Source organism: Thamnophis elegans, chromosome 2 (genome assembly GCF_009769535.1).
Source record: "Thamnophis elegans isolate rThaEle1 chromosome 2, rThaEle1.pri, whole genome shotgun sequence".
In the NCBI taxonomy this organism is placed as follows: Eukaryota; Metazoa; Chordata; class Lepidosauria; order Squamata; family Colubridae; genus Thamnophis; species Thamnophis elegans.
In genome coordinates this window covers 146,594,546-146,617,643 of record NC_045542.1, presented here as the reverse complement: position 1 = coordinate 146,617,643, position 23,098 = coordinate 146,594,546, and the positions used below count along the sequence as shown (strand labels likewise).

Genomic DNA, 23,098 nt, shown 5'->3' with positions numbered 1-23,098 from the left:
AGACAATGGGGGGAAGTGAGATTCATTTAACAACCACATGATTCACTTAACAACTGCAGTGATTCACTTAACAAGTGTGGCAAAAAGGTGGCAAACTGCGGCACCATTCACTTAACAACTGTCTTGCTTTGCAATTTGAGCTCCATTCATTCATTCATAAGTCAAGGAATACCTCTATTCCAGCACGTATTACACCACTTTACCTATAGACTTCAGGCTACAGCAAAAACCATGTAATTCTTGCTGAAGAGTTTCAGTGAGAGCTAAAGCTTGCCAAGACTTTCCTCCTGGGCCCAATTTTCATTTACCCGGACTAATTTTTCTACTCTTGATAACCATTTTTATCTCCTCTCTCTCTTTCTTCTTCATGATGACAGAGATGCAACTTGTTATGAGCCAGTTGTGATTTAAGTTGAGAGGTGGAGACTTCTGCAAGTCTTGGGTCTCTATTTCAGCTGCAGTGCCACTAAAGAAGTGCCACAGTGCAGGTGTGACCAAATGGGCAGAGGTGGTAGCGGTGAAGAGATAGATGGGTAGGGAAGATCAAGAGTAATTGAAATTCCGGTCACAATTGTTCTGAGGACTTTCGGTAGGAAAATACGTGTAATTATGTAAGCAGCCGGCCTCCTTTTTCTGCAATTGAGTGGCTAAATATTTGGGATTCTCATGATTTGAACATTATCTCTCATTATTTGGAAGAAATACTTTGATCAGGCCTATTTCTATATCAAATGCTATTGGGTCTACATCTGAGTTTGTTTATTGATGAGTAAATTCTTCTCAGTTTTTTTATCTGAACTTTGTACCCCTTCCTTGTTCTGACTTTGGAATGTGACCCTGGTTGATTAACATTGCTTCTGTAATTTTTACAGGAATCTACGCAATGACTTAAATGCAACATCTCCTAAGGCGGAAGTCTGTTATCTTATCTTCTTTCTTAAGTTTTAGCAAGAAAAGCCCTGTAATAATATAAATTCCCCAAGTAAAATTATTTTTAGAGAGCCGGCATGTTAATTCTATGCTGTAAAAGCAACCAAAAAAAATATCTTGTGACTTTTAAAAAACTAACCCAATTACTGGATCATATTGTGGGCCACAGTTTACTTTTTCAGATGTGTGAATACAAGATCCTGAGAGAGGAATATTGCAAATACAGGGAGTCTTCGGCTTACAACAGTTCATTTAGTGATCTTTCAAAGTTACAACGGCATTTTAAAAAAGTGACTTATGACCACTTTTCACACTTATGACCATTGCAGCATCCCCATGGTCACATGATCAAAATTCAGATGCTTGGCAAATGGTTCATATTTATGATGGTTGGAAGATATATCGCATTAGACCTAATTCTAGAAGGGAAAAAGACTTGATGGACGACTTCGAATTGAGAAATGTTTGGCGAGAAAGAAACGCAGAGGCATATGACTTCACCCTTTTTTCTGATGGACATCAATCCCTTTCAAGGATTGATTTTATACAAATCACTAATGATTTATTTTCTAGGGTGAAGAAGACAAAGATTGCGGCGAGGGTCCTTTCGGATCATAACCCAGTCTGGACGGAATTGGGAAGGGTAGTGCAGGCAAGAAGGTTTTGGAGGTCGAATGAGAGTTTATTTAGATATGAAAAGTATATTAATGATTGTAAAAAATTGCTGTCTGAATACTTTGTTCTGAATACGAATAAGGGTACATTCATGGAATTTGTAGGGGATGCAAGTAAAGCGTATATGAGAGGAGTACTGATGAATATAAACAAAATACATAGACATAAACAAGGGCAAAAACGAAAGGAATTGGAAGAGGAAATTAAAAGAAAAATTTGAAATGTATCCAAATTGTGTTATACAGGGAAGGAGGTGTTTCAACAGGAGGAGATTTAAAAGGCATTCCGGGAATTTTTTTTTTATAGAATTGTACAAAGGGGACAAAATTAAGGGTTTAGATATAGACAGATACTTAGATAAAGAGATAATACCCCTAGTTAGAGAAGAGTACAGGCAAAAGTTGAACCAACAAATAACCTCTGGGGAAATCCTGCAGGTAATCAAACAACTAAGATTAGGAATAATGTAAACTGCTTAAAGTTTGTGTAACGGCAAGAAGCTGAGTTCAACACAGTGATTTTACTGACTTTTTTCTCTTTTTTATTTTTTTTAAATTTCCTTGGTTTTAATATATTTTAGACTGTCCCAGGGTCATGTGATCAGCTTTTGTGACCTTCTGACAAGCAAAGTCAATGGGGAATCCAGATTCACTTAACAACTATCTTATTAACTTAACCAATGAAATGAGTCACTTAACAGCTATGGCAAGAAAAGTTGTAAAATGGGGCAAAACTCACTTAACAGAAGTTTTACTTAGGAACATAAATTTGGGGCTCTATTATAGTCATAATTTGAAGACTACCTTTAGTTGTATAGTGCAGGGGTGAGCAAACTGCGGCTCTGGAGCCGCATGTGGCTCTTTCATTCCTCTGCTGCGGCTCCCTGTCGTTCAAAATATCCGTCACAACCACCAATGTGCGACACCCGACCACGGAAGGCCAACCGTGGATAAATCCAAGAAAAGAAAAGTTTCAGAAGAAAACAGAACATTTAATTCAACTATATATGCCAGTTTAGTCAGGCATGGGACGGGTTTTGTGGCTCCCAGTGTTTTCTTCTCTGTGTGAAATGGGTCCAAATGGCTGTTTTGAGTGTTTAAGGTTGCCGACCTCTGGTATAGTGTGTATTTAAACAATGGAAAGGGAACACAGAGTACACCTACAGATAATCCTTGGCTCACAACTGAGCCACAATTTTTATTGCTAAGCAAGACAATTGTGTTATGAGCTTTACCCCATTTTACAACATTTTTGGCACAATTGTTAAGTGAATCACTGTAGCTGTTAAGCGAATCATGCAGTCATTAAATGAATATGGTATCCCCCATTGATTTTGATTGGGGACGTGACATACGGTGATCACATGACCCCAGGACAGTGCAACTGTCACAAGTACATACCAGTTGCCAAGTATCCAAATGTTGACCACATGATCACGAGTAACAATCATGAAAAATGGTAATAAGTCACTTTTTTCAGTGTCATAACATTGAACTATCACTAAAAAATTGTAAGTTGAAGACGACCTGTATACAAGAATTTCCTTCTCCAAGATGTTGTTAGAAACGCAGGGATAATTCTAACATTCTGGTAAAATGTATTATATAAGAAATGTAAGATAATATAGCACCGTGATGGCGAACCTATGGCATGCATGCCAGAGGTGGCACACAGAGCCCTCTCACTGGGCACGGGAGCCATCGCCCCAGCTGAGCTTCACTGTGCATGTGTGCATGTATTCCACCGGACAGCTGGTCTTTGGGTCTCCGCTGTGCATGCATGGGGGGGGCACATGCACAGGGATGCACAAACATGAGTGGGGATGTGCACACACATGCAGGATGCGCATGCATGCGCAGGGACATGCACATGTGCAGGGGATGCGTACACATTGCATTTTGGTGATGCTCACGCCCGCCCGTGCTTTGGGCACTTGGTGCTGAGAAGGTTAGCCATCACTGATATAGCCCATGTTATACATATCATATAACAATAAGGAGAAAACCAAGGGAAGGGAAGGGATGCTTAACTAGCTTCCCATCCTTGAACTGTGGAGACTTCACGAGTTTCTTGCAGGCACTAGAGATGACTTTTGAATATCTCTCTGTCTAAGCTTAATGGGATGAAGTGGATCACTCAGCTCCCTCTCAACCCCCCATCTCCCCTCCCCCTCTTCTCTTTCCAGGATCCTTCAGCCCACTCCTTTCTTAGAACTGACTGGTTTCACTTAATTTCCTTTGAGATCTATTTTGTGAGGTGGGACGTTAGAGGCAGACGGGGCAGCTGGGAAGAATTGGAGGAAAGATCAGATTTCAAAGTTGTTTTGGTCCAGAGCTGGAAAACTGCTTTCCCCTGATGAAAGAAATGTCCTTCTGGGTTCGGCTCCAAGTGGGGAAAAAGACACTGGAGACATGGAGGCTGCTTGGAAAGATGGTTTATTGGTGGACAGGACCACATGGCTTGAGTCCTGAACAGAAAAGGTGATCACATGCTTCAATGTTGGTGGAGAAGAAGAGAAGGGCTGAGGGAGGGGCTTGCTAAGCTTTTTATAACCTGTTCAGTCCCACCTCTCTGTTTTCTGTTCCTGTGTAAGAAATGTATTCTGATTGGTTGTCAGATTTCCATGGGGCCATGCAGGGGCAACTCTCTAGCCTGTGTTTTGAATCCAGGTTTGGTTGAGTTCTCAGATGCCATGTGGTGAGTTGGGGCCAATATTATCATGCTTTAACCCCATCCCCCTGCAGCTGAAGTGGAGAAGTCTTTATTATGTAAAGTGGACTAGCTTGGCCCTCTTAATGGCCCATTGACAAAGTGGGGATGGGCAGGAAGCTACAGGCAGCTATTCTGTCTTTTAAAACATGTTTCTTTCTTTTCACATCCAGAGAAATATTCTGCCTTTTCAATATTTCCTAGGATATTTCATTTTTCTGGGAAAGGGCTGGGTGATAACCTCTTACAATCCCCCCCTTTTAAAAAAAAAACATGTTCCTACACCCCCAAAGTGCCCAACAGATGAAAAGAGGACTTCGCTCTGCCCAACTGTTCCAAAACTCACCCACTACGACAACTCCCACTTGCCCCTCCACAGTCACCTCCCCCTTCTAGCCAGAGTGCTGCCCTGCCCTACCCAGAGAGACTTGTAGGTCTCAAGGGTTATAGAGTCCTTTGTTGGAACTTTCATGGCAGCTCGCAAGTATCCTGGTCCAGGCCCTCTTCCAAGCCTTCAAAGAGACGGACAGCTGGTTCCTCTCCGTCTGGACCCTCACAGCCTTCAGGGAGGGGGTGATCATCTGAATGGGAGCCCTGGAGTAATAGTAGAGAAAATGGTAGTGGGGGCCTGTGTGGAGTGTCTTGCTGCTCCTTTTTTTTATATCTCTGATATATATTTTTATAAGTGTCTGAAATTATGATGGATGTTCATATCGCTCTGTTAAATAAATAAAGTGGAGGTGAAAAAAAACCAATAAGGTGTTCTAAATGAATGAAGTCAGTTATTAATATATTTAATTGAATTCATTAAATTAATCCATTCAAATCTTTTGCAACCTTTCTAGAATCTAGTCTAATCTAATCTACATTAATCAATCAGAAAATAGCACAGCAATGTGGGCAGATGATCCTGGTAGAGCAAGTTACACAGTAATTTCCAAGCTTTCTTCCTCCTGAGAAGACTTATCGTCATTCTTCTCCCCGTTTTTTATGAGGCCCTTATAATATGTCTCGCTTTCAGAAAGGGCATTGAGCAAAAGGGGAGATTGTTAGATTGTTAAAACTTTGTGCATTTTTGTTTCCCTTAGCATTTAAAGAATTATTATTATTATTTTGTAGTACATGAGATCTGAATGGTTAATTGGTAGGTTGTGCGTGACTGTGGCATGGAATTCTTCATAGTACTTGTTTGAAGTTGGTGTGCAACTAAGGATCCTATCTTAGGAATGTTTGGTCATTGAAAAAGTTTCAGTTGAGAAAGTCAGTTTTCTGAATCACTATTGGCTCATAGGTCACCACATCCTGGTTATACAGGTTGTCTTTGACCTCCGAAACAGTAGCTGGATTTAAAATTAATAAATAGAAGACAAAAAATTTTAAACCAAAAACATGGCACAAAATGACCAATTAGAATTAATGATTAAAACAGGTTTTAAGGTTGAGAAACAAGTAAAATATTTAAGGGTTACTGTTATGGGATAAAACAGTTAGAAAATCATGAGATGTTTTATTGCTACAGTAATAAACTTTTATATGCTCCGTGTTGGAAAAATCCTATGATATCTACATTAGACAAATAGTTAATAAAGATGACAGAGCTGGCAATGATGGCCACGCCCTCATGAGAGAAAAATTGGTGAAAAAATTCATCTATAATTGGAAGCCCTTTGTGGACTTTTTGCAGGTGATGGAAAAAAAACCAAACTTTGACATTTGAATTTGATGATTGTCAATATTTACAAAACGGATCCCCCCCTTTCTTTTGAGAGGAAAATGTACATTTTATTTTAGTCTTAAACTAAGAGTTGGATGTCAGCATTTTTTGTATCCTTGAAGGAAGTCAGAAGTTATTCTTTTTGTATGTTTATGTTTTCCACTCTTTTCCTTTCCTTTTTTTACACTTCCATTCATATTCTTTCTTTTTTCTTCTTCTTTTTATTGTTTCTCTGGATTGTTAGTTTATGCTGCTTTTTTACGTGTGTGCTTTGCAAAATGTAATAACATTACTGGAAAATGAAAAGATAGCCGCAATCTATCTTCAAGACTTCAATTGAAATATATTCCTCCAATAAATTTACCATCATTCAACAGTGAGATAAATTTAGAAATTCCAGAAAGAGACATAGAGACCAATCAAGTAAGCATTCTACAGTTTAAGCTTAAGGAGAATTAGATGCTTACAATATTGCTAAGATGTTTATTGTATGCCACCCAGATTTGCTTCCAGTGAGAGGGGTGGCCATATAAATGTGATAGATGAGTGGATGGGAGGGAGGACAAGAGGAAGGAAGGGACAACATTCTAAGACAAAATAATAGTTTTGAAAATCACTGATATAACCCATTGATTTTAAAGCACTGTAATGACATCTATGCTTCCTATTTTCCCCTAAAATACACATTTAGTTTATTTTACCTCTTGATTTGCTAGGATATCAGTCCTATAAAAAACATTTGAATCATGCTTCAGGCCCATTAAAAATTGCCTCATGCATGGTGTTGCTCCATCCATCCAGTGCCTCAAGCACACATATCTTTCTTAATTTTATTTGAAGAAAATAGTGGTTAATTGGAAATCCTTTCCATACAGAATGATGTGCAATTAAGCTCCAAAGGAATGTGAGCTTAGTATTCACAACTGTGGGGTTTCTAAACCACTCTACCCAATGAACCATTCCAAATTGGCTACCCTGCATTTGAACAGCCAGAAATTTCTGGGGATCCAATAGTTATTTAAGATGTATAAAGAAGGCAGTCACAAAATATCGACTATTGTAACAAACCCCTGAGTTCTGATGAAACTCCACCTGAAAGGTGTTAAAGAAAACTCAAATAGGAAATTATTGATCTCTAAGTGAGAAAATAAAAATTGTTACTCAAGTATGGCTCAGTGCTAAAGGCCTGGAAATTAGTCCTTTGTGAAGGAAACTTAGCATGAATTCCACAAAGGTGTCTCACCAGTCTTTTAGAGTTTCTTCAGAATGTCAGATTGCAAATAAAGATGCCAACATTGTAATGTCCTTATGTACAAAACAATGGTATGTCCACAGTTTCAGGTATTGCATAATATTCAGATAGAACTTTATAGATCTACATTATCTGTCATTCCTAATATAGTCTTAAAATGAAATGTGCAATTTTGATATTGATAGATGGGAGTCATTAAACCTTACCCTTGGGGGAAAGGTGGACACTTTCAAAATGAATATTATTCCCAGATAATAACTTTTATTCTGAGAGGAATCTCAGTTCATATGCTTAGAAAATATCCTGTATACTACAGGATTCTTTGATTCCAAGAATATTGCAGAAAATGCAACTACCAATTAGCACAGAAGAATTTGGTTTTCCAAATCTGGAGCTATATAATCATACTTACATATTATCAAATATTAAATATTGGAAACCAAGAATTGGTATTAATTTTCCAATTTGGACCACTTTGGAATTTAAATGTATATCGCCTTTGATTGGATGGGCAGTACAAGAATCAAAATACACTAGAGCTCTAGTATGTCTGGAAACAATTGTGTCAGAAAGTTATGAAATGTAATGTCTATTAAAAGAAGATTTGACCCCTTTTCCCATGCTAGATTGACTTTATGGAAAAACTCAATTTTAAAAATTAGGAAATAGATGGTAATATGGAAAATGTTTTCATAAACAGTTTTTTTATTTTTATTCTCTTATATATACGTAGTTACAGGTATACATTCACATAGTTATTCTTATTTATCTTTATCACTTTTACATGTTTGTTTTTCCATATAAAAAGTTAAAATATACATCCTGGGTTGCTTTTCTTACTCTCCCATACACCTACTCTGTATTGTGACCACTCTATTTTTTCTTTTCTTTTCACCCTCCCTCCCTTCTCTATTTTCTTCCTTCTTCTTCTCCTCTTTGGTAATATGGAAAATGGTTTTTTTTAATTAAAAGTTTTTAATTTTTTTTTACAAATATATACCTCCCCCCCGAACCCAGCTCCCCCCCCAACCTCCCTCCCCCCAACCTCCCAAAGCAAATATAGGGTATACACATTAACAACCATATTCTAAAATAAACTAACAGACTTTAGCATCATCCCTCACTTGTATTTTAACTCCCCTTTTGTAAAGCTAACTTTAAACAAGTTGTATCATTCCTTGCTCATTCACTGGAAAATGAATGAGCAATATGGAAAATGTTGATGGAAGTGGGCATGTTGACTTTGGACCAACTAATACACAATGAGTATTTAATATGTTAATAAAATAATAGAATAAGTTTATTGTCACTTTGAATGTACACTAACCGGCATGCATTAAAATGAAATTTTGTTATATACTGTACAGCTCTCAAAAGGTAGTCCCCTCCAATATATACACTACATAAACATGACAAAATAAATAAATAAATACAAAATTATGCACATACCCACATGTGTTATATGACACAGAGAAACAGCACAGTCTAGTCATGGCGAGAAAAACAAGTCTTGCAAGTTTACCAGATGGATGGCATAGGGGACAGAGCTGTTACAGAATCGTGTAGTCCTGCTAGAAATACTTCGAAATCACACGATGACGTGTGGAGAGACCAGTTCAGATTGTTAGTTATCTGCACCCCCAGATACTTAATAGTGTTGACCACCTCTACAGCTGCATCCTTGATATGGAGTGGAGTATGATCATGCCGGCTCTTTTTAAAATCTACAATGATCTCCTTTGTTTTATTAACATTTAGAACCAGGTTAGTTTTATTGCACCAGTCCACCAGAGACTTCACCTCTTCCCCATAAAATATCTTCATTGTCATCCTGGATATGTCCCACCACTGCCGTGTCATCCTCATACTTTAAATAAGATTCATAGCAGATTTCAGATAATATAGTCTTCATTGTCATTGTACATCATGTATACATGAAATTGGATTTAGCCTCACTGGTTCAATCCGTGACAAAAAATACAAACAACATAAATAGTATAAAGAATAATCCCTATGCAAATAATTAGGAAAAAAATAGTCATACGTTTCTGTCTGTGTGTGGAGTGATTATGGTTGTGTTTAAGAATCTGACAGCCCAAGGATAGAAACTATTTTTAAATCCATTTGTTCATCTGGCTATGCTTCACTGTCTTCTGCCCGATGGTAGAAGTGTGAAGAGACTGCTAGATTTGGCCCAGCAATCATGGATCATCCAGGTGAACAGTAGCAGACGCAAGACACAGCCCTTACTCAAGGAGATGGAACTGGAAACTTTTTTTTCAACTCGCAGAAACTCATGTGGGCCCTATTAATTAGGATATACAGTATACAATTACATAAAGAAGTATTAAAACCCAATAGGCCCTGTTTTTTCACCAAATGCTGAGGAATGATTGTGTTGAATGCCAAACTAATCAACAAACAGCATTTGCACATCAGTATTCTCCTCCAGATGTGCCCAAGCTAAGATGAAGAATGCAGGAAAGTGCATCTTTTATAGAGCAGTTCTTCTGATAGGCAAACTATATTTGAGTCAAATGTAGAGGGGAGGCATGAAACCGTGTAGTCCTTTACCAATTTCTCAAAACTCTTAATCATAATGGAAGTGAGTGCAACTGGACAGTAATCGTTAGCAATAGCCCTTAGACTTATATACTGCTTTACAGTGTTTTACAGCCCTCTCTAAGTGGTTTACAGAGTCAGCATATTTCCCCCAACACTCTGGGTCCTCATTTTACCCACCTCAGAAGGATGGAAGGCTGAGTCAACCTTGAACTGGTGAGATTTGAACTGCCAAATTGCAGTCAGCAGAAGTAGCCATTAAGGCATCTGATGATAGTTTTGGGGGGGGGGGGCACCGGTACAATGATGCAGTCTTAAAACACGATGGCATGATACAATGAGAGATTGAAGATGTCTGTGAGAACAGTGGTCAGCGCACTCCTTAACTACTCACCCGGATATATTATCAAAACCAGCAGCTTTCTGAATAACAAGTTTCCGCAGAATCTTCCGAACACCAGTTGCATCAAACCTCAGAATCTGCTCATCAGGGAGTGGAACAGTTGTCCTTGCTGGATCATTGTTTGTGGCCTCAAGCTGTCCAAAACATATTTAGTTTGTTTAGAGTATCCGTGTCACCCTTACATGTCAGTAATAACCTGAATACCTTGCCACATAGGTCTCAAGTCCATAGGACTGTGATGGTGAACCTATGGCATGCATGCCAGAGGTGGCACTCAGAGCCCTCTTTCTGGGCACGTACGCCATTGCCAGCTGCTCTTCTACTTTTTGGCATGCACATGTGCACTGGCCAGCTGGTCTTCATGGGCGCTGGAGCACCAGAAAACAGCCAAAAAATGGCCTGAAAACTTCCCCCAAATGGCCTAAAAACAGCCCGAAAAACCATCATGTGTGCACCATCCAGCTGGTCTTATTAGTATCATAGACATTGGTTATTTGATGTTTGTTATTTATTATCTATAAATCAGTTTGATATGAAGGTGTTAAGAAATGAGTAGAATTAAGAACTGGAAGTTCCTATATTGCCTAGACAATGAGAAAATGTCTTCACTTCCATATCATGAGTATCAATGAGTATTAAACTACAATTTATATAATAAAATATTTAGAATTTATTAGAATGCAGAATTTACTTCTGTTCATTATGTCTGTATAGAAAATAATTGTCTAGGACAGCATTTTGTTGGAAATGTAATAAGGATAATGTTTCTTTAAAACACATGTTTTTCACAATGTCCTACACTTATTACGTTTTGGAGGAAAGTAGTTGATTACATAAATATGACTGTGTGACAAAAATTAAAATGTTCAGAGGGTAATATTCTCTCACATTACATATTTATTTCATGAAATTTGACAATTGGACAATGTAAATGGATTCTCCATGTCCTTAATACGGTGAAAAGATTGATAATCCAGCATTGAAAAGATAAAGACACGGCCCAATTTACCTATTAGATTAAAGCAGAGGTCGGCTGCTATGGATTCGCCTGGCTTTGGGAGAACCTGTAGCTAACATTATGGCCAGTTCGGAGAATCTCCACATCCCACCCCTGGGCCCTGGCTGGCCCTGCCCACCCCACCCCACTCTTCCCAGGAGTCTCCACGCAGCCCATTTTTGATGAAAGGTAAGTTCAGGGCCTATGCAGAGGCTCAGGGAGTGGGGAAAATGGGGTCTCCTGGAAGCTCCGCAGGGCCTCCGGAGCCTGAAGGAAGCAGTTTTTGCCTTCCCAGAAGCTCAAGGGAAGCTTTCGAAGCATGGACCCTAACCCAACTAGGCTATGCCCATGCCTACCCAGCAAATGAGCAGAAAACCTGTTGCTGAAATTTTTGAAGCCTACCCCTGGATTTAAGTCATGATTGCCACCTATGATAGACTGCCTATAGATTTTGGATAATTCAAAGGACATAAGGGATGCATTTATACAAAGGATAAATGAAAGTTAAAGATAAATGATAGTTATATAAATGTGTGTATGTATATGTACGTGTGTGTATATATTCATTTTTCTTTCACTTTAAAAAAAAACACTTTATGCATTGTTTCTTTTTTATGAGAATGTATGCATCTGCACTACAATTGTTCTTCTGTTTTATTAATTTTCTTTTTCTGTTATTACTTTAAAAGCAAGAAAAATAAAATATGCATTTCCTATGCAATATTCTAGGCATTCGAGACATGGCACTGTGGCTTTAGACTGCGTGCGTACAATCCTAACTTCGTTTAAGCATATCAGATTACATGAACCATCATTTGCTGGAATAGCCCTGGGGGTAGTGATTGCATTATAAAACAAGACAAAGGCCAGTTTTCTTGGATTCTCAACCACATTACTAGGCTGTTCAGCACTATTTGCTCTCCATAAAATACAGTCAGTGCTATCAACTGATGGAAAGATGATGGAGTCCTTCTGTAAGTGAATTATTTTGTTTTGAGTTTCCAATGCAGGTTAAAATGCATAACTATTTGTAACTCAGTATTATAATAAGCCTATGAAGCCAGAGATTTAGTCCCTGATTTTTCTGTCGAAAAAGATCTCAGGAGAACAGGAGTTGTGTTTCTCTGTAGTAGAGTAAACTAAACTTATTTTTATTATTGTGTTTTTCTGTGATACACTGTGCCATGCTGAGTGATGATAGTAGAAGTCAATGTACGGAAGACATTATATTAGGAACCGTTAGGATTAGGCAGACCAATAATCTGATTTTGTATAAATGAATGAACCAATCAACTTTTTAAAATTAAACTAGTAGGTTAACTGTGAATGCAGTAGGATGAATTCCCATAGTTAAAAATTTTTAGATAGAATGTTTGGGTCGCATCGCCAGAAATATTTCGCTTGGAATGGACACTTCTAAAGTGGCATCAGCTGAAATTTGTGTGTATCTCAGTGTAATGGAGTAAATGAAAGATTGTTGATTTAAGATATTTTGCCACATACCAATCAAAAGAATTTAACATATTAGTACTTGCATTCCTCCATTTATTTTATCTAGTTGTTATGTAGTGTTGCTATAAAGCAAATTTTCTAATGGAAATTCATGGCACAGATCTCTTTGATTATTTTTAGATCTTTTGTGGGGTTTTCCAGATCTCATAAATGCAAGTGAGATAGAACCTATGAAATAACAGAATAAAGGATGCAGAATTATTATAATTACACCATTCAAGTAGAAAGCGTTTGTTTTGCCCCACAATTAATTTCAAAAATAAGTTCATTAGATCATGAATCATATATACCCTAGTTGACCTTTGAAGCATTTGACCACATAAATGAGTCAGGATTTAGTATTTATGATCCAAAGGCATAAAAGAGGAAATCTTAGAATAGCATGGGAGTTGGAGAACAGGAAAAGTGACATATCAGGGCTGCCAATTTTTGCTTTATTCTTGTTGGGTTCTGTTACTTTTTAATTTAATTTTATATTATTATATTATTGGCTTGAACTATATATACTACTCAGTACTGCTTACATAAGATGAGCAGCCATATACATTAAATGTTACAGAAACATAATTAATTGGACTTAGATCAGAAGAGGCTTCGCCCACCTGCCTGGATGCTTCTGTGCATGCATGAGCAGTAGTAAAAAAAATGGAAACCCACCACTGACTTAGGTTATTTTAAACTTTGTGCACATTATTGAAAACAATTTGGAATTCCTCGGGATAATTATAATATTATAAATTCAACTGCATAAAATATAGTTTAAAAATCCTCTGTGTTGCAGTATATTGGAAAACACATGGAATATATATTTACAATGACGATGATAATGATCTATCACTATTGTTGTATATACACTGAGAGCTTATGCACTGAAGACAAATTCCTTCTGTGTCTAATCACACTTGGCCAATAAAGAATTCTAATTCTAATCCTAATCCTAATTCTAATTTTAATATAAGTCTGTGATTCCATCCTTGCCTTTATATTGAATATTTTTGGGAAATCCATCATCAACAATATTTTAATCCATCATTAACACGATCTTCCATTTCTAACCATACTCAAGACTTTTCATAAAAATCATACTGGATTATTAATGGAAGTAGCTAGATTTTTTTTGTTGATGTGACTGGTGGAATGTTCTTACATTAATATTAACCCCAGTCCTTGTCAAAACATAGTCACACTCATGCAGTTTTCTTGGCAACAACTTCAGAAGTGGTTTGCCATTCCCTGTTTCCTAGAGCTGAGAAAGCGTGACTGGCTCAAAGTTCTCCAGCTGGCTTTGTGCCTAGAGTGGGACTTAGAGCTCATCACCTCCTAGTTTGTAGTCCTGTGCCTTAACCACACCAAAAAAAAATCTGTTTCCCCCTTCCCCCAAAGAGGATGCCCAGTAGACATGGTGATTAGCTGCTGTGTCACATTTTCTAATATGGGAAAATGGGAGGGGGCCTGAAGGCCCAAATGTAAAAGATGGTTTCCAGGTCTGACATGCTGGGGATGAGAACAGAAAATTGGGGGAGGAGCCAAAAGGATTGAAATGTTCCAAACCGTGACCAAATGGACTCCATGTTGCAATGTTTGTCAATCTATTGTCCATACTCTAAAATATTCAAAAGCTGTTAGATGCAACTGAAGTAGATATTAGTAGAGAATAAGAAGATATATTTAGGATAAAAATAAATTATTATCTGTTTTTGCTTATTTCTAGTACTACTTCTTTTAGTACTATTCTTGAGTGTGCCCAGTTCAGAAAATCATGTTACCAAGGTGGAAGAGTGTTTCCAAGAACCTGAATATGAAAACTGGCTGGCTACTGCAAAGCATGGTCTAAGAAGGACCTTGAAACCTAAGACAATTGTGATTGTTGGAGCAGGAATTAGTGGATTGACTGCCGCCAAATTACTCAGAGATGCTGGACATCAGGTAACTACCCAATTGCCTTTTTACTCAGCTGACAAAAAGACAAATTGGATGTGTTTGGGATGGTTTCGGAACACAAGCAGTCATTGGGATGGGCAAGTAGAGGTAGTCCTTGGTTTGTTTAGTAGCCTTTTGAAGTCACAATGCTACTGAAAGAAGTGAGTTATAACCAGTCCTCATACTTACGACTGTCGCAGCTTCCCCATGGTCACATGATCAAAATTTGGATGTGTGGCATGTATTTATGATGGTTCTGTGAATCACCATTTGTGACCTTCCCAGCTGGCTTCTGATAAGCAAAGTCAATGAGGGAAGCTGGGTTTGCTTAACAATCATGTGATTTGCTTAATAACCATGGCAAAAAGTGGTAAAATTGCGCACACCTCACTTAGCAACTGCCTTGCTCAGCAATGGAAATTCTGGTCCCAATCGCAGTTGTAAGTTGAGGACTATGCCTATAATATTTGATGCATAGCACGTAGCCCTTAGTTACGGCACTTATATACCACTTCACAGTGCTTTACAGCCCTCTCTAAGCAGTTTACAGAGTCAGACCCAACAATCTGGGTCCTCATTTTACCCACCTCAGAAAGATGGAAAGCCGAGTCAACCTTGAGCCTGGTGAGACATGAACTGACAGCCACTGATCAGCAGAAGTAGCCTGCAGCCTGAATAATATAAAGACTAAAAATTAATTATTATTTGTGAATATTTACTTCAATTATTTGATTTTTTTTATTTAATTCATGGTCTCCTAAAGGAGCCAGAATAGTGTAGACATTAAGATCACAGGCTAGAAACTGGGAGACTGTGAGTTCTAGTTCTGCCTTAGGTTCAAAGCCAATTGGATGACCCTGGGCCAGCCACTCTTTCTCAGACCCTGGAAGGAGGCAACGGCAAATCACTTCTGAAAATACTTTGCCAATAAAACTGTAGGGACTTGTCCAAGTAAGCTTTGAGAGAGGGAGGAGGGGGAATTAAAGGACCAAACTTTATAATAATTGCTGTAATATATTAATAGCCAACAGAGAATATAACTCCAGCCAATAAAGATTTGCAAAGATAAATCAAAGTTCATGTGAAATCAAAGGGAGATTTGCAAGGGGAGGCACACACAGGTACAGATCACCAAACACTTAATGAGAAGAGAAAGAAATTAGAACAATCCATTCCTCTTTTCTCCTAGGTTGTGATCTTGGAAGCCAGTAACCGGGTGGGAGGACGTGTAAAGACTCACCGAGAAGATGACTGGTATGTGGATTTGGGGCCGATGCGATTGCCCAAAGCTCAGAGGTAAGGTTGATTGAAAGGTCTTTCTCCATCCATCATCTGATGTGAGAGGCAAATTCATTCACATTTAATAAATTGTTGCCTTCCTGAAATGCTAGATATATTGTTAGAAAATTTAGAATTGTTAAATTGCTTACTGGAACAGGACAACAGTTGTGTTGATAAGACGTAGCTCTGTAAACTATCCAGAAAGCTTGCATCTTGCAACATCATTTTTGGGTGGCCCATCAGAGGTGGTATTCAGCCGGTTGAGACCTGTTTAGGCAAACCAGTAGCTCCCACAATCAGTTGGCCCCACCCACCCACCCCCACCCGCCCCCACCCTATCTTGTCCTTTATTTCCTGATTTCTAGCTCATCCCAATCACGCGGCACAGTCCCCCCCCCCCACACACTGTTCTACTTACCATTGCTGACTCGGAAGGTAAGCAGCTGAGCTTCTAAATCAGGGGTGGGTTTCTCGCCCCGTTCCAACTGGTTCGGTTGGAATGAGGCCGGCGGCGTCCTCGTGCACGCGTGCGGCGTCCTTGCGCATGCGTGCGGCGTGCGTGTGCACGCACGCGGCGTGTGCACGCACGCGGCATGCGCATGCGTACTAGCATCTGCGCAATGCTCCAGCAGCTGGAGGATCGCGCAGGCGCTGTATGCGTTCTGCGCATGCGTGGAAGTGCAGAATTCGTAAAAACCGGGTAAGGAGCGGGCGTGGGTATGCGGGCGCGCGCGGGCGCGGGGGGGGGGAGGGCTTCGCCGTTCCCGGAAGTTACTTACTTCCGGGTTCGGCGACCAACCGGATCGCAGGGACCGGTGCGAACCGGTTGAAACCCACCCCTGTTCTAAATGCTCCATTTTCACTGCTGTGCAAAAGTGATTTAGGCTCACCGAACCAGTTGTTAAATTGGAAGCATCCCACCACTGTGGCGCATACAAAAGTAAAACTCATTTAATGACATCTAATAACAATAGCTATAATAAATCTCTATAGAGCGGCAACGATGGCCAATTTCCTGGGCCTCATCAATGCCCTAAACCTGGGGAAATGGACACATTTAAAGAGTTTTCAAAAATGCCAGCTGTGTCAAGGCCAGCTAGATTTTGGATGGTGGTGGAGAGTTCCAGAGAGGAGTAGTAGAGTTGTGTAATTTTGGAAATGGTACTATTATTATTTCAAACTTTTGTATTAAATTAAGGATAGATACTCCCTTGAAACTATTTGACTCTCCTATAAAGACTCTGCTTCTGTCATGGAAGGTGGGAAACTTTTAAAAAAATATAATTTTAGAGTGGGGGTTATACCAATTAACGGAGGATCTTGCCTTGCTGCCAAAGCAAGTAGTCATTAGGATTAATGGTGGGATGGTGGGATTCAGCCGGTTTGCACCACTTTGGGAGAACCGGTTGTTAACATTCTGAGCAGTTTGATGAACTGGTTGTTGGAAGAAATCATTAGGGCAGAGAACCGGTTGTTAAATTATTTGAATCCCACCACTGATTACAAGCTATTACCTGGATCATGGCCAATCTGTTTGTAAGGTGCAATTTCAGGAGAACAATGGTAGGGACAGACAATTATCCTTGGTGGTCATTGAGAACCAGATAAAGCTAGAACAGAACAATCCTTAATCTGACAAATTTGTGTTTTACTCTTGCTGTGATAAAGAAATAAGTTTGCAAATAAATCTGGGTTTCTTTCCCCTCACAGAATTGTACGTGAATACATTAAAAAGTTCAAACTTCATTTAAACTCCTTCAATCAGACTGATGGGAATGGCTGGTATTTAATTCGAAATGTCAAGGAAAAAATGTCACTCTACAATCCTGAAAACTTTGGATACCAACTTAACCCCAATGAGGAGGGAAAGTCTGCAATCCAGCTGTTTGAGGAGACGTTGAACAAGGTAGTTTTAAGGAGTAGGCGGGATGTACAAATCTAATGTACTTGTATACTTATGGTTTGTATTGTGAGAGTGGTAGAATAATATTAGGGATGGGAAAGGGTGGGGAAGGCTGCTATAATGCTTACTGAAATAATGTGCATAATGCATTTTATGTCACATACAAAATATTATATTAAATGACATGAAATATTTTAAAAGTACACATTAAATAACAGAGTCACACAATTCAGTCTAGTTTTAATAATTTTAATAATCTTAAGGATTTTAATAGTTTTATCTTATGGTTATCTATCTATCTATCTATATCTATCTATCTATCTATCTATCTATCTATCTATCTATCTATCTATCATCTATCTCTATTTATCTATCTATCTATCATCTATGCCTGTCTGTCTGTCTGTCCATCCATCCGTCCATCCATCCATCCATCTATCCCTATTTATCTATCTACCTATCATCTATGTCTGTCTGTCCGTCCGTCTGTCCATCCATCCATCCATCCATCCATCCATCTATAAATCCATCCATCCATCTATCTATCTATCTCTATTTATCTATCTACCTATCATCTATGTCCGTCCATCCATCCATCCATCCATCCATCCATCCATCCATCCATCCATCCATCCATCCATCCATCCATCCATCTATCTATCTATCTATCTATCTATCTATCTATCTATCTATCTATCTATCTATCTATCTATCTCTATTTATCTATCTACCTACCAGATATTAATTTTTCGGTTTTCAAAGGAATCAGATGAAAACAGAGGCTGCATGAAAGTGATCATCCCTGTTCAGATGTGTTTTCCCAAAAGAGAGCAGGTCTTCTTAATGAGCAAAAGAAAACATTCAAAGAGTGACACACATTACCCAAAACAAAACAGATTTTTTTTTTGCTTCATTTATATGAGGAGACCAACTTAGTTCAAGGTAAATGCAAATGGAAGGAAGCTGCAACTAACTATATGTATTCTCTTGCTCAGGTCACAGACAACTGTACCCTTCTGAAGGAAAAATACGATTCATTTTCCACAAAGGTAAAACTGATGTTGTTATTCATTCTTTTCACAAAATGAAATGCTTCACTATCTTTTTCAGTTGATTATGTTTTAGGGGTCTGAGTATGGAATTAAAGAAGAGTTAATCACATTAATAACTTTCTATGGCTTTTCAACACTAATAATAAGGGAAAAGGTCACATTCAACTGACAATACAGTTTTGAACCAGTCTAATGAATGAACTGCAACTCGCTAAGGTCCATGCTTTTTCAAGTTCGCAGTGTAGTTTGCCAATTAAAAAAAAAACCTATCAGAGAAAACTTGCAGAAAATTGGATGTATTACTTGGAATGAATCAAAGTACAAAATATATTGAAGAACATTAATTGCCAAGCCTAGCCATGCTTGTCAAAATTTTAAAGAAAAGAAAAGTATGTTTGGAAAAATGTATATCAAACGGAAATACATGGTTAGAACTGCTCAAAATGGTAGGGAATTGCCTGGTTGAATTTATCAGCGGAGGAAAAAAAACCCCAAAAGAAATGAAAACATCTGCAGCTGACAGAATTGTACAAAGAGGTTACTAAAAATAAAAATTGACACTTGTGTTTATCCTTTACTCATTGTGCATCATCCTATATTAATGTCAAGGCCGAAGGATCAGGACAATCCATTAAAATGCAGCATAGAATATTTATTCAAGCCTACACCAAAGAATCCAGCTAAAGTCCAGCATTACATTGGAGCTAGATAAGGGTCAATGGGGTTCAGAAGGAGATGGACTTGGACCATCTGTGAGATCGTAATGACTCTAAGCTGATGATGCACATAACTCCACCCACTCACCCCACCCCATTCTACCTGTTCTTATCCTACAATTAACAATATAACTGGTTTTGTTGAAGGTGAATGTAATTCCTTTTCCCCTGCTGTTGTTGGTGTGTGTGTGGAGGATTGGCAATATAACTTCTTATTGTTTTGAGGAGGAAAGGGGCACAAGCCTTGGGGACTGCCCTTGTGATCCACACTTTTCAGGGTTTGCCACATGCCACTTACCTTCAGATCAGAGGTGGTATTCTATCGGTTCGGACCTGTTTGACTGAACCTGTAGTGGAAATCGCAGGTGGCCCCACCCACCCACATCTGGCTCTATGGCATCCCATTTAGGCCATTTTTTCACCAAAAGCGCATGCACGGAAAGTGGCATGCGCACACTCACATTTGCGAACTGGTAGGGAAGGTAAGGATATACCACCCCTGCTTCAAGTGGTGTTTTTGTTCTGTTGGCATACCCACAGCCAACCTGAGGCTTATTTGGGTCGCATTACAGCTTCATTCATAAAGTGGCTTCAAAGAATGCTCTTCCACAGCCTTTGCAACCTACAAAATCCATGAGAAATCCCGCCCTCACCTGATTTTCAGAGGCTCCAAATGACATACAAGAGCATAGTCCTCTTGCATGACCTCCAAGGCCCCCCCAAAATCGCATGAGAACGGAGCATGCTTTCGAGAATTGTTGTTGGATGTGGGTGAACATTGGCATGTCACCCAAAACATCATGGTGTTTCACCTTTGACACATGTGTCATAAGTTTGCTATCACTGTGGTAGCCTATGGATATATTGCTATACTGTTTCCCTCATTCACCTACCACTTTTCCAGAAAGTTTAGTTGACCTTCTAAGGTTGTCTGCCTTTGCATTAGATCAGTGGGTCTCAACCTTCCTAATGCCGCGACCCTTTAATACAGTTCTTCATGTTGTGGTGACCCCCAACCATAAAATTATTTTATGTTTTCTGTATTTTTTCGAAAATATGTGTTTTCTGATGGTCTTAGGCGACTCTTGTGAAAGGGTCGTTCGACCCCCAAAGGGGTCCTTACCCACAGGTTGAGAACCACTGCATTAGATCCATGCAATCAAAGCAGAATTCTATTGTATATTCATGCGTGATAAAATTCAGTATTTTCCCCCATCAAATATTTTTTTTTCATATTAGGAATATCTCATTAAGGAAGGAAATTTGAGTATAGGAGCTGTTGAGATGATTGGTGATTTCCTGAATGAAGAAGCTGGGTTTTATACCTCATTCCTCCTTTCTGCTATGGATTATTTCATTTTTTCAAATACCAGGTAAACAAGATGGTGGTGGGAAACCAAAGGCTACTTTTAAAAACAGTTAATTTCCCTTCATTTAGTGCACTTCTGGCTATTTGTTTTGATTGTTAAATTTTGTTTCTAATTTTTAAAAAGAATATAAATTATATTTGCTACCTTCTTGGCAATTATGACAGTTAAAATAGTACCGAACTGAAACAGAAACTAGTAGATCTCAAATAGATGGGCTAAAATAACTGGCCTTGGACTGCATTAACTGTCAAGGTTCTGTTGTGGCCTGCCAGTGGAGCTGGCAGCAGATTCGGACAGTGAGGAGGAAGTTGGGGAGGAACATGAGCCAGTCCTGGAGTCTGGGGAAGGCTGTGATGAGGGCTCTGTGTCGGAGGCAGAGATGGGGCCAGAGCCATATGCCAGTTGTCAGCTGCCTTCAGAGTTGGACATCAGTGGGGCAGAAGAACAGCTGGAGCCTTTTCCCAGTGTACACTGTGCAGAGTTGCCAGACGAAGGGAACAGCTAAAGAACAAGGGTCGATTCGGAAATAAAGCCATAGATGGACGGTAAATGGCCCCTCCCATAGGGAATAAAGAGGAGTGAAAGGGGAGTGGAGTTTGCAGAAGACAATTAGTTCGCTTAATTAGTTTGTGACTCTCTGAGACTCCTTGCCAGGTTCTACAGATATCAGCCTGTCAGCTCTCCAAGCCAGATAAGGTCTGTGACTGTAAATCCTCCCCTGAAAGACTTTGCTGGATGTGAATGAGCAGAATTCACAGTCAATTAATAAAAGGGATTTTTGTCGGGACAAGGAGTTTGCTTCATGCTCTTGGGAAGCCTGGGTCAGAACAGGTTCTGACTGATGAACCCAAGCAAATCAGTACTCTGAAACTCCATCTTCTTCAAAGCACTAATGTACTCAATGAGTTATAGTACTCATCAATTGGGCATAGATGAGCTTAAAAAACAACTCTGGCTATTTCCCGCTCTTTTGCATAGTTAAAAGTTAAGCATCCCCCTCCTAGGTCACAGGTCCTGTTGTCCAATTGGGTGCTGTGACATCTCCTTGGCAATGGTGTTCAGTCTCTAGTCAGTGGCGGTTGGGATGACCTTAGTTCCCAGGAGATAGCAAGTTGTTTTGGCAGGTGTGTATTCTGAGCTTCTCCCATCCCCCGTCCCCTGAGCTGTCTGGCAACATCAGAAACAGAAAGATGGCTGCGACAGGTGTGACCCATTTCAGAGTTGACATTAATTGCATTGTCTTCAGAAACAATGAACATTTTTGGGGGTAACCTAGAAATAACTGATAAACTGTACATGTATTTGGTTTTTTCCCTTCTCTCAAATTCAGTTTTGATGAAATTACTGGTGGCTTTGATCAACTTCCTCAAAGTTTCTTCCAGGAAATGGTTAGAATTGTCCATTTCAATTGCACTGTGGAGAAGATACTTCGCACCAGAAACAAAGTGAGAGTCTTCTACAAATGGTTGTCCAGGTCTACGTCTCTAGTTGCTGACTATGTCCTCATCACAGCTACAGCAAGAGCCGTGCGACTGATCAAGTTTGTGCCACCTCTTTCCATTCCCAAGACCCGGGCATTGCGGTCTTTGGCTTATGCAAGTTCTACTAAAATTGCCTTGGTTTGCACTGAGAAGTTTTGGGAGAAGGAGGGGATCCACGGAGGGAGATCAGTCACAGATCTCCCAGCACGAATGATTTATTATCCAAATCATGACTTCCCCCATGGACTAGGTGTCCTTCTGGCATCTTATACTTGGTATACTGACTCTGATTTCTATACGGCACTCAGTGATGAAAAGTGTGTTGATGTAGTGATGGATGACCTTGCGGAAATCCATCAAGTATCTAAAGAGTATCTCAAATCAGTCTGTGGCAAATACGTGGTACAAAAATGGAACCTTGATCTATATTCAATGGGAGCATTCAGCACCTACACCCCATACCAGATAACCCATTATACTCAGATACTGGCCCAGAAGGAAGGGAGGATCTACTTTGCTGGTGAATACACAGCTCATCCACATGGTTGGATTGACACTTCCATGAAATCTGCCATAAGGGAAGCAATTAGGATCCACAATGCATAAAAGAAAAATTTATTG

At 39.3% G+C, this 23,098-nt stretch overlaps 1 protein-coding gene across 1 annotated transcript; it reads left to right on the top strand.

The window, feature by feature from the left end:
* The first annotated feature begins 8,875 nt into the window (after positions 1–8,875).
* LOC116524043 (L-amino-acid oxidase-like) lies at positions 8,876–23,083 on the top strand. Its single transcript, XM_032239139.1, has 7 exons — positions 8,876–8,903; positions 14,466–14,680; positions 15,864–15,970; positions 17,666–17,861; positions 18,854–18,907; positions 20,866–20,999; positions 22,327–23,083. Exons 1-7 carry the CDS (start codon positions 8,876–8,878, stop codon positions 23,081–23,083), a joined length of 1,491 nt encoding a protein of 496 aa, XP_032095030.1.
* The last annotated feature ends 15 nt before the right edge of the window (positions 23,084–23,098 follow it).

What these genes read in the sequence shown, in the direction of transcription:
- LOC116524043 (XM_032239139.1), top strand. Translation starts at nt 8,876, where the DNA reads ATGACGTGTGGAGAGACCAGTTCAGATT. An exon ending in TGGAGAGACCAGTTCAGATT is followed by an intron (nt 8,904 to 14,465) that starts GTTAGTTATCTG and finishes GCTTATTTCTAG; the next exon opens with TACTACTTCTTTTAGTACTA. An exon ending in TTGAGGAGACGTTGAACAAG is followed by an intron (nt 17,862 to 18,853) that starts GTAGTTTTAAGG and finishes TCTCTTGCTCAG; the next exon opens with GTCACAGACAACTGTACCCT.